At 48.9% G+C, this 12220-nt stretch overlaps 1 protein-coding gene across 13 annotated transcripts in view; it reads right to left on the bottom strand.

Annotated features, from left to right (window-relative positions):
• DOT1L (DOT1 like histone lysine methyltransferase) overlaps positions 1-12220 on the bottom strand; it is a 65568-nt gene that overhangs the window by 27012 nt on the left and 26336 nt on the right. For 6 of the 13 annotated variants that reach the window (XM_036312869.1, XM_036312878.1, XM_036312877.1 and 3 more), the window contains exons 8-9: positions 3273-3328; positions 388-467 (exon numbers count right to left, since the gene is read on the bottom strand). In XM_036312869.1, coding sequence (XP_036168762.1) covers positions 388-467; positions 3273-3328 — 136 coding nt within the window. The other 7 variants (XM_036312880.1, XM_036312881.1, XM_036312882.1 and 4 more) reach the window with 7 other exon arrangements.

The raw sequence follows: 12220 nt of genomic DNA, 5'->3' as shown, positions 1-12220 counted from the left end.
TAGTAAAAGCTGGGAAGCTAGTTGTTGTCTATAGGAAATTCACATTTAAACAGATAGCCAATATCTTACTTGCTCATCTGGCCACCCACCCCAAGTCCCTCAGGCTGGCTGAGCAGTGTGTGTGGGGGAGGTCAGGTCTATTCCATTCCAAATTCTAAGCTGGGATGCACCCAGCCCGGTACATCAGGTGACAGTGAGAGCCACAGTGAAGGCATCCCCACTGCCTGAAGCCTTCCAATTGGATCTGAAATGGATGGATATGAAAACTTAGAACTCCCACACCTGTAATCGGTGTCAAATCTAGCCAGACCAATGAGTGGCGGCTCAAGAAGAACGGTGAGCCTGCTGCAGCCACATAAGGGTGGAGTTAAGGGAGAAGTACGTTACCTTCCTTCATGTTTGCAAATCGCTCCTTCAGCTGGTGATCCACCTCAGGACCAAAGGCAAAGTTATTCACAAATATAACACTGCAAAATAATATTCCAGTTGAGTAAAACGAAGGTTCCATCTTCACGTGTGTATACAGTGCCAGTGCATATGCTGCCTATTGCTTCCACTGCCAGCTCCATTGTGAGGCCTCCCCAGGCTCTGCCCGCACCACTTCCACCCGGCCCAGGGAATGGGCTCCCGCTGCCCAAGTTTGTTGCTAATGTACAATAATTTAGAAATTTCCATGACTACCACATTGCTGGCCTCTCTGAAAAAAACAAAAAACCAACAAAACAACAACAAAACCCCCACAAGATGAACATGTGCAGGCCAAGGTGGCCCCAGGTCAACCTGTACTGAATGGCTGGTGGGCCCTGCCTGCCCATGGACTTCCTAGATTGGAATGCAGGCAGCACGACTGTAACCTGGGGCCAGGGGCGTGAGGAGAACCAAATATCCAGGCAGGAAGGTAGCACGACTGAGTCAAGCTACATCTGAAAGTGACACCCAAGGGCCCTTGGGACCAGAAGCAAAGCTCTTCCAAGGGACGGTGTAACTCAGCCTAATTTTTTCAAATGGTCTCCGGCACCAGATGACCAAAGGAACTTGGATCTGCAGATGCCTGCTGGGATGGCTGAGGAGACTGCTGCCCCGCCAGGAATAAGGAGGTGTTCCCTGCCTGCTCCCTCACCCACCCAGCCCGGCCCTTGCCCATTAAGAGGAACTCTCTGAATGGCTAAATGCTAGAAACATCCGTGCAGCTGGTTCACGTGAAGACGCAAAGACAAGACAGACAGTTTCATACTTAGAGTCATGTGGCTCTCCTCTCTGCCGCAAGTGCCTCCAGATAAAAACTGCCACGGCAGAAACTGGGCCACGGAGAGCAGAACTGCAGACATGGGGTCACTTCCTCTTTTGAGCGTTACAGAAAACGAAGTGAGCTGTCATCTCCATGCTGCTTGTTTTAATGAAGTCTCAATAGCTTTAAAATAAGAAATCTCAACCCTTTACAGCAATCAGGTGAAGGAGCAGTAACAAAGGGCCTGACACGTGCCAGGGCAGAGTGGCAGGAAGGATACTGAAGGGATAAATAAAGGCCAGTACTCTCTCTCTGCTCTATCAAGCAGAGAGAAACAGAGAAGACAGTAAGATTTAAAGTGGGATGGGGGCACCCCAGCTGTCGACGGGCAGAGCATGATGAGGACAGGTAAGCCAAGTTAGGCCATGGCCCTACTCGGAACAGAGCTTGGGAAGGCTGGACACCAGAGTCTTAAGGTGACCAAAGCCATGAGAGGGCAGAACCAAAAAGGCTTTGAAGAAGGAGACTCCAGACACTCCTGCCCTCTCACATTCAGACCTGAGGAAACCAGAAAACTAATTGAGGCAGAGGTCACACCTGACAACAAGCACTGGTGGGGAGGAGACACCCTTGACAGAAAACAGAGTACCTGGGGGACATCCAGGGGAACGCAAGTAGGTCCGCCCTTGGGCCCTCACCCACAGGACCATCACAGGCCAAGCGGACGATGGGCAGAAGAGGAGCAGGATGCAGTATGCTCTCAGGAAGCTGTCACGAGGATGCCCAGAAGACAGGACACTGCAGCCTGGATGCTGCTGGGCAGTGCTTGGTGAGTATGGGGTTCTCCTCACTGGAGAGGTCTCTCATTGCATTCAGACCCCGTTCAGCCCACCACAATGGCAGCACGGATCCTATTCAATGGGGATATCCACGGTCATCACAATTCTCTCAAGAAGATGAGGAGGACCTAGTCATTGCGGAACAATGTGCTCACAGAAGCAAAAAAAAGAGGACACTTCTATGAAAGAGCAATGCCTAGTTCCTATTTGCCTCAAGAATCGCACAGTGGGGAACACAGGGTAACCTACAGTAGGTGCGCCCAGAAGAACAGGGAGAGAAGGACAAGACAGCAGGCCAGACTGAAAGCCTGGGATCCACCCGCCAAGGCAGGCCCACCACTCCCCAGCAAGAGCACTTCAGAGGATGCAACGTGGCCTCACAGATCACCATGGTCCTGGCTACCTCGGCTGGTGCATAGAAGACCTTCACACTCCAGCACTGCCTCCTGCTCATCCAGCGAGACCCGTCACATCTGCAGCTATGCTAGAGGTGAGGGGCAGAGCACAGCAATCCAGCCTGGCATGTCTTAGCCCCAGCCTGGGGCCAGCGGAAGGACAAAGAGAAAATAGTAAGAGAGAGGGCAGGCAAGAACTGTACACACAGCTGCAGGAGCTGGTGGACATGGAGGTCACACCTCAAGTCCTCGGTTGAAGGGTCTGCTGGAGCTGGGATGGCTCTGGGATGGCCTCTCATCCGAAGACCAGGCAGGCAGGCCTGCCGAGCAAGCTCAGGGTATTTCCTGCCAGGCTGTTCACACCCATACTACACTCCTCCCGACAGCGAGTACAGAGAAACAGCCTCCCTCCAGTAGGCACAGAGCACAGTGTCCACGTGCAGACACAGCGAGAGCTGAGCTCAGGGCCAAGATCTCCGGGCAGTTTTCCCTCCCTGGCTGCAAAAGTAGGAAAGGGCCCTTCCTGATAGGCTTCGAGGGGCCAGCCACACTGGCCCTAGGCTGGTCACTGACCACCTGCCCTGCTGACAGCCCTGAGAGTGACTCTTGGCAGTCTGAACCAGAAGGGAAGAAGAGAAGAGAAGCTCCAACTGCCTCTGCCATCTAGTTCTGCTTTGAGAAAGGCAGCCATGCCAACCACACAGAAACCTGAGAAAGCGAGATTCCCCCCGCCCCCTGGGGGTGCCCTGCTCAGTCAGGCCCCAGCCCTATCCTCATAGCATTGAGTGGCTACTCCCAAACCCGCCATACCTTGTGTTGGCGATCCGCTCTCTCCACTCCTCCGAGAGGAAATCACCTCTTTCCAGCTGAAAGGAAGAACACAGGGACAAGAGCTCATCACGGGTCTCTTTTGGCCCCTGAGCCAGCCTCCCACCTGGCGAGGAACAGATGAAATGAGCACAGAGTCACTAAAATGGGCAGACCTTGAGGTAAGACTGAGGCATGGCTGCTGGCAGCTCCACAGGGAGGAGGAAACAGTTGGGGATAAACAGAGACCACACACTGCAGTATGGGTCACCATGAGCCCTGGAGTGGGTACCCTGACTAGTGCTAGAGCGCCCATCCCAGAGGGCCAAAGCACAGAGCAATGAAGACACTAGAGAAAGTGCCCGGAAGTCACCATGTCTTGTTCACTCATGGCCAGCAGGGGGCGCTCCCAACACATGGCCTGCAGAGCCAGGGAAGGTCATCACCCCATCACAGCGGGGCTGTTCGGGACAGAGGGTGGGTTGGCAAGGGCTACCAGAAACCTGTGCTGGGCACACAGGGGAGTGTCCAGGACACAGACCACTGACCATCAGAGACATGGCATAGGCTAAGCTTCTTGCTGTGACGCGAAACACACCTGCTGCAGCTCTCTGACCTGCTTTACCTGAGAACAGCGCCGTTTGGAACTTCAAAACCTGCTTTCAGCACTGCTTTTATTAGCAAACCAATGTCATTCTGCCTCAAGGACAAAGTCTGTCCAAGAGGACACAGTTTTAAATAACTGAACTGTTCAGAGCTGTAACATTTTCCAAAACAAGAAAATTAGTTCTGTAATTCTTCAAAGGCTATCGCCATCACTCCATGGTGTCTATCCAACACAACTGAAAACATGTCCACACAAAAACCTGTCCTTGGACGTCCAAAACAGGACTCTCAGCAACCCAAAGGTGGGAACAACCCAATGCCCATCCACGGATGGACAGATACACACACATGACCTATCCATACACTGAGTATTGCTCAGCTAGGAAAAGGAGTGAAGTACTGACACTTGCTTACAATATGGATGGACCTTGAAAACATGATGCTCAGTGAGAAAAGCCAGAGCCAAAAAGTCAAGTGTGTGATTCCATTTCTGCGAAATGCCCAGAATAAGCAAGTCCACAGAGACAGGAGCTGGGTTAGTGGTTGTCACGGGCTAGGGGACTGCTGGTGGCCCCTCATCCATACCACAAGTGCTCTGAAGTGACCAGGAACCCCTTCTCGAGAAGACAGCAGGTGCCCAATGGGCACTGCATCTCTCTCAGGAAGACCCTGAGCAAAGTGTCCTACGGGTGCTACTGCCGCAATGCAGTGAGACCATGTGCCCAGGGCAGGAGTAGCTGCAAATTCTATGGCCTCCAGTGTACACAGGGAGACCACCCAGGATATCTTGTGACATGATGTGATGTGGTGGCACAGGGCATGAGGAAGTGGCCTGTTCTCTAAACCACTCAGGTGCTGTGGGAGGACCCGCCCACAGACTGGTTGTATCCTATCTCTGAATCCTCTCCCCACCTGAGGAACATTCTGAATCTGCCATGGCTACCAGTGAACAGCCCAGCCAAGATATGGGGAAGTGACTCGAGGCCAAAGTCCTCACTGGAACGGTATAAGACAAAGCTCTCAGAGCAGGCCTAACATCTATCTTCTATCTGTATAAACCACAGCCATGAGGATGACTATCTGCTTTGTCCTGGGTCTTCCCTGCAAATCCACAAACCTGGGGGTCATCCTGAAGACCCTGATGCAGGTGATTTTAGGCTCCTCCTGGTGTGGCCTCTCTCTCCCTGGAGGCTCCCCCATCCAGGCCATAGTGTTTCAAGCCACAGCACCACTGCTCCCTTTGACCTCATACTCAAGGCAAGGAAGCAGCCATAGTCCTCACCTCTGCCTGCCAGGCCCCTCCGCTCTTGTGCCATGACCATCCAAGGAGTGATTGCCTAAGTGGGCTCTGTGTCACTGAGGCCAATGTGCCTGAGCTAACTCTGGCCATAAAGATGTGCACGTTACCCCCAAAAAACCTTGTGACTGGCCCCCAAATCACTGAGTTCTCCTATTTCTCCCATCTGTGGAGACACACATGAGGGAAAGGAGAGATGGGAGGAGCCTCCAGCACGTACATCATCCTTTCCACGGGGAAACCAGATTTACTCATGTTCCAAACCAGCAGGTAGGTCCACAGTCTGACTCAGGCAGGGTGATCACACCCCTGTCCCAGCCAGCTCCGCCTCACCACAGACATCCTCCTGGGAGCCACCACCCACACCTCACAGAATTCACATGCTCTCAGCATCCAGGAAAAGATCATGGTTTGTATGAAGCATCCACTCCAATGGGGTGACCAAGGCAGGTCCCACCCAAAGCCATATGAGCAAGAACCACTGACAGGAGGCTCTAGGCTTTGTCGTTCCGCCAATCTTCCCAAAGCAGTCACAGATTTATACAGACAACGCCCAGCTGAACTGCCTGACTTCCAGGGACTCAACTCAGGCAGGATCGGAGTAAAGGTGCCAATATCTCCAGAACGCACGCAGCTCACAGATGACTTTCCTAAGGACAAAGCAGCCAGCATTCCAGTGCCCGGCAGCTCTGCACCTTCTAGGTCTGCCTGTCAGCAGCACTAGGCTGTCCTAATGTGGACAAGCCTGAAGGGAGCAGCTCTTACCCAGGGGGAGGCCCTGAGACACTTCCCGGAAAGGCACCTATCCCCAGGTGCAGAGGCAGGTCCACAGCTGCAGGGCGCCTTTCACACGCAGCACTTCCGTGAGGCCGCAGCTGCCCAAAGTGTCACACATTGGATGAGTGAAACCTGTGTGCCAGGCCCATCACTGGGAACCAAGAGCACACAATCAGGTTGTGAGCAGATGACTGAGGTACTGCAGGGTTCTGGACATCAGCTTGGGCAGAGCTGGATGAAGCATCCCCCAGGTGGAGGTATGACAGGTAAGCAGACAGAGCCAAGTGGAAGGAGCGGATAAGGCACCAATGGAAGGAGAAATATGAGTGGGCAGGAAGGTCCTAGACCAGGGGTGGGCAAACTTTTTGACTCGAGGGCCACAATGGGTTCTTAAACTGGACCGGAGGGCCGGAACAAAAGCATGGATGGAGTGTTTGTGTGAACTAATATAAATTCAAAGTAAACATCGTTACATAAAAGGGTACGGTCTTTTTTTTTTTTTTAGTTTTATTCATTTCAAACAGGCTGGAGCCCGTGAGCCGTAGTTTGCCCACGGCTGTCCTAGACACTGGGAACTGCTGGGCTGCAAGACAGGGAGGGTCAAGGGCAGAGGCTGGCCTTGCCTGCCTGGGCGGTACCTCCGCAGATCGAGAGGGAAACAGGAGAGGAAGAGGGCCACCAGGGACCCTTGGCCCTGTGAAGTAGGCTCTGGGGCCTAGAGAAATACACTGGGCTATTTTTAGGCTCCTGTTGGCTTTGTTTGCTCTCCAGTTCTTAAGTAACAGGAGACAAGACTGCACTTGCCAACCCAGCGCCTGGTTGAAGCCACAGAAAGCTGCTGGGACTCCTCTCAAGACCCAGGACACATTCCTGCCAAATCCAGGCATCCAGCAATCAGGCAGATTCTCACCGCACTCTCTTGGAGCAGGGCTGCACCCAACAGGACAAGCTCCGGAAGCAAGCGAGAAGACACCAAAGGCACAGATGGCTGTTCAGCCTGCGGCCAGCTGTTCCAGATCCCACCAAGGTGGGAACCAAGTGTCCTTTTAGTCAAATTCTACTCCCTGACACTTTGCAGGAGCCACATTGGGCTAATGAGCATCCTAAGCCCCATGAGACCCCAAGAACGAGATGGTTTCCATGCAGGGAGCTCTCCTGTGTGCTCAACGATATAGCACAATGTTCAGACGCATCACTGACCCCCAAACACCCACAGGGCTAGGCACTGCCAATGGATGGTGACGGAAGGAAGAAGAAGAAAGGATAAATGAAGTGCCCAGGGCAAGCCCCCCCTTCCCCCGCAGCTTCCTCCAAACCGCAGAGTGCTGAAGGCAACAGGTGGATTGATCGGGGCTGTTCTGGGAACCAGGTCAATAAAAACTCTTATACTGTGGCCGAAACCGGTTTGGCTCAGTGGATAGAGCGTCGGCCTGCGGACTGAGGGGTCCCAGGTTCGATTCCGGTCAAGGGCATGTACCTGGGTTGCGGGCACGGCCCCAGTGGGGGATGTGCAGGAGGCAGCTGATCGATGTTTCTCTCTCATCGATGTTTCTAACTCTCTATCTCTTTCCCTTCCTCTCTGTGGAAAATCAATAAAATATATTTAAAAAAAAAAAACACAAAAAAACTCTTATACTGTGTGCTTGGAACTGTTGGGCTCACTCACCAGAAGCAGAAAGTATTTTTTGAACTTAAAAACCTGTGTTTTGCCCTAGCCTATGTGGCTCAGTTGGCTTGTCATTTTCCCATGCACCAAAAGACTGTCAGTCGGGCCGAAACCGGTTTGGCTCAGTGGATAGAGCGTCGGCCTGTGGACTGAAGGGTCCCGGGTTCGATTCCGGTCAAGGGCATGTACCTGGGTTGCGGGCATATCCCCAGTGGGAGATGTGCAGGAGGCGGCTGATCGATGTTTCTCTCTCATCGATGTTTCTAACTCTCTATCTCTCTCCCTTCCTCTCTGTAAAAAATCAATAAAATATATTAAAAAAAAAAAAGACTGTCAGTCCCATGCCTGGGTTGCGGGCTTGCACCCCGGTGGGGGGCAGGTGGGAGGCAGCCAATCAATGTTTTACTGTCACATCAATGTTTTTTCTCTCTCTCCTCTCCCATCCTTCCTCCCTCCCTCTCCAAAAATCAACAAAAAATCTTTTTAAAAAGCCCCCAAATACCTGTGTTTTAAGGAAGCCATGAAGTGTTAAGAAAATGGTTAGCTATCTGAAACTCCCAACCAGCAGATACAACAATCAGGTGGAAAGATATTTCCTGGGAACAAGAAGCAGCTGGACTTACTACCCAATCAGCCTGCAGGACAAATGCCAGAGAACTTTAGGTGTTGGAGAAACAAGAGAGGTCAAAGGAGATGACTCCTCACCTTTCACTGCGTGGAAAAAAATCTGGAAGACATTCCACCAATAAAAAGGGAAGGAGAGCTAGGCCCACCCCTGAATGTGCAAGTCCTGCCAAGGAAAATCAAAAGAGCAGCGGAAGGAGCACTTCCAAACTCACTGTACGAGGACAGCATCACCGACACCAAAACCAAAGACGGTACAAGAAAGGGAAGCCACCGACTAAGACATAGATGCAAAAACCCTCAACTAGACAGGAACAAACCAAAAACCCAACAACATGTGAGGACACATACCGTGCGCCAGTGGAATTTACCCTGGGTGTGGACGGTCAGCTCAACGAACCCCCATCATATCAACAGGCCACAATGAGAAAACCACATGGTTATATCAACAGGAGCAAAAAATGTATAGTAAAATCCAACAACTTTTCATGATAATGATTCTCAGCAAATTAAGAATAGAGGGGAACTCTGTCAACTTCAGAAAAAATATCCACAAAATACCTACAGTGAATGTCATACTCCATGGCGAGAAACTTGAGGTTTTCCCACTAAGATCAGGAACCAGGCAAGATGACCCCTCACCCCCGCTCTTCAACACTGTACTGGAAGTCCTAGCTAATGCAATGAGACACAAAAAGTAAACACAAGGTGTACAGATTGGGGAGGAAGAAATAAAACTGTCTGTTTGCAGATGACATGATCATCTATGCAGAAAATCTGAAATAATTAACAAAAAATAACCTGGAACTAATAAGCAATTATAGTGAGGTTCAAGATAAAGGTAATATTATATATTATACAATATATAGCCCAGCCAGTGTGGCTCAATGGTTGAATGTCAACTTATGAACCAGGAGGTTCAATTTCCTGCCCAGGTTACAGACTTGTTCCCCAGTAAGGGGGTGTGCAGGAGGCAGCCAATCAATGATTCTCTCTCATTATTGATGATTCTATCTCTCTCACTCTCTCCCTCTCCCTTCCTTTCTGAGATCAATAAAAATATATTTAAAAAAATACAACATGTAAAGGTCAGTTGCTTTCTAATAAACCAACAATGAACAAATAGAATTTGAAATTAAAACAACAACACCATTTATTATCAGCATCACAACAAAAGGAGAGAAATACTTAGGTATAAATCTAACAAAATATGTACAAGATCTATGTGAGGAAAAGTACAAAGCTCTGATGAAAGAAGCCAAAGAACTAGATGAATGGAGAGAAAGTCAATGTTTATGAATGGGAAGAATCAATATTGTCAAGATGTCAGCTCTTCCCAACTTGACCTACAAATTCATCACAATCCCAATGAGAATCCTAGCAAGTTATTATGTGGATATTGACACACTGATTCTAAAGTTTATATGGAGGCAAAAGGTCCAGAACAGGCAACACAATATTGAAGAACAAAATCAGAGAACTGATGCTACCTGATTTTAAGACATACTCTAAAGCTCCAGTAATCAATACAGCATGTATTCTATCCAGCAATTATGTTTGCTGATATTCCAAAGGACTTAAAAACTTATGTCTCACTAAACTCGGCACACACATGGTTATAGCAGCTTAATTTATAATTGCAAATTTTTGAAGCATCCAAGATGCCTTTCAGTAAGTGAATAATTACACAAACGTGATACATAAAGATTATAGGATATTCTCCAGTACTAAGAAGACATTACCTATCAAGCTATAAGAACACATGGAAGAAGCTTGAATGCATGCTATTAAGTGAAAAAAAAAAAAAAAAAAAAAAAAAAAAAAAAAAAGCCAATCTGAAAGACTACATACTGTATGATTCCAACCATATGACATTCTGGAAAAGGTAAAACTATGGAAACAGCAGTGAAAATACTCTATATATTATAATAATGAATCTATGTCATTATACATTTGTTCATACCCATAGAATACACAACATCAAGATTGAACCCTGCCCTGACCGGTTTGGCTCAGTGGATAGAGCGTCGGCCTGGGGACTGAAGGGTCCCAGGTTCGATTCCGATCAAGGGCATGTGCCTCGGTTGCGGACACATCCCCGGTGGGAGGTGTGCGGGGGGCAGCTGATCAATGTTTCTCTCTCATCTCTCTCTCATCGATGTTTGTAACTCTCTATTCTTCTCCCTTCCTCTCTGTAAAAAATCAATAAAATATATTTAAAAAAAAAAAAAAAAAAAAAAAAAAAAAAAAAAAAAAAAAAAAAAAAAAAGATTGAACCCTAAGGTAAACTACAGACTTTGGGTGATTATCATGTGTCAAAGTAGTAGTCACTATTCTGGCGAATGATGTTGATAACTGGGAAGACTAGGCATGTGTGGGGACAGGGAGTATATGGGAAATCTTTGTACCTACCTCTCAATTTTGTTGTAAACCTAAAACTACTCTTAAAAAAAGATTTTAGCCCTAGCCTGTTTGGCTCAGCGGATAGAGCACAGGCCCACAAACTGAAGGGTCCCAGTTTCCATTCTGGTCAAGGGCTCATACCTTGGTTGCAGGTTCCCTGGCTCTGGTGCGTGCAGGAGGCAACCAATAGATGTGTCTCTCTCACATTGATGTTTCTCTCAGTCTCTTCCTCTCCCTTCCACTCTCTCAGGTGAGGATTAACAAAACAAAAGATCTTATAAAAAATGAATAAGCAAACACACACACAGAGGAACAGCGTGTGTTGCCCTGGCTTGTGTTATTCAGTGGTTAGAGCACTACCCTGCGCACCGAAGGGTCGAGGGTTTGATTCCTGGTCAAGGGCACATACCTGGGTTGTAGGTTCAATCCCCAGCCCAGGTCAAGGGGCATGAGGGAGGCAACCAATCAATGTTTCTCTCCCTCCCTCCCTCCCTTCCACTCTCTCTAAAAATCAATGGAAAAAATATTCTCAGGTCACAGAACAGACACATAGACTAGTGGACAGAACAGAGAGCACAGAAACAGACCACCACAAACATAGCCAACTGCTCTCTGACAAAGGAGCAAAGATAGTTTTCACAACAGATGGTGCTGGAACAACTTAATCTCCACATACAAAGAAATGAATTAAGACCCAGACCTTACATTCTTCATAAAAATTAACTTAAATAGACCATAGACTTAAATGTAAAACACAAAACTAAAACTCCTGTAAGATATTGTGAAGGTAAACCTAGGTGACCTTAGGTTTAGCGAGGACTCTTAAATACACCAAAAGCATGATCTGTGAAAGAAGAAGCTGTTATATTGTTTCCAAGGAGCAGAAAATTTCCTCTTTCCTACTCTCCCATACCCCCGATCAATCCCCGAACTATGATTATACGATTTAATCCATTTCCCTAATATCTCAGGGACATCAATTTCCACTCAACTGTCAACACCCCATGGGACAGCCTGCTCTAAACTGGTGACAATACAGAGGGAAAGGACTGAACAGTTGTGAGAGCCCTTTGGGAGGGAAGAGCCACAGGACCAGCTGGTGGAACCAGGAAGAATCTAAGTGGTTTTGGCCTCAACAGCTGGGTATTTGGTAGGTAATGAACTGAGAGAGGAAGAGAAGGACCTGTTAAAGATCTGGTTTTGGACCCACACCAAATGAATAGACACTGCATTACAGCTGTATGTCCATGGGCAGAAGGAAACCCTGGTAGAAAGATGAACAGGGAGTCTTGAGCATGGAAATGCATTTCAAGAAGTGGATGTAGATGCCCTGGGCAGAAGAAGCAGAGAGACCAGAAGATCTAGGCCAGGGCCTGAGGAACCTTGTCGTTGAAAGGCTGGGCTGAATGATGAAGATCAAGGGGCAGCCCAGAGAGCCGTAGAGAATGCTGCCCCTAATCCCAGCCTTGCCAAGAAAAGGTGCTTGTGGGCTGGGTCACATGCTGCTGGGAAGGCAGCAAGAGAAAGATGCCACTCAGCTGGCCAGTGGATGGGGGAAGCAGCTGTTCCCTTCACACC

The sequence above is a fragment of the Myotis myotis genome, unplaced genomic scaffold, assembly GCF_014108235.1.
Source record: "Myotis myotis isolate mMyoMyo1 unplaced genomic scaffold, mMyoMyo1.p scaffold_m19_p_6, whole genome shotgun sequence".
Taxonomy (NCBI): domain Eukaryota; kingdom Metazoa; phylum Chordata; class Mammalia; order Chiroptera; family Vespertilionidae; genus Myotis; species Myotis myotis.
This window is presented reverse-complemented; position numbering and strand designations above follow the sequence as displayed.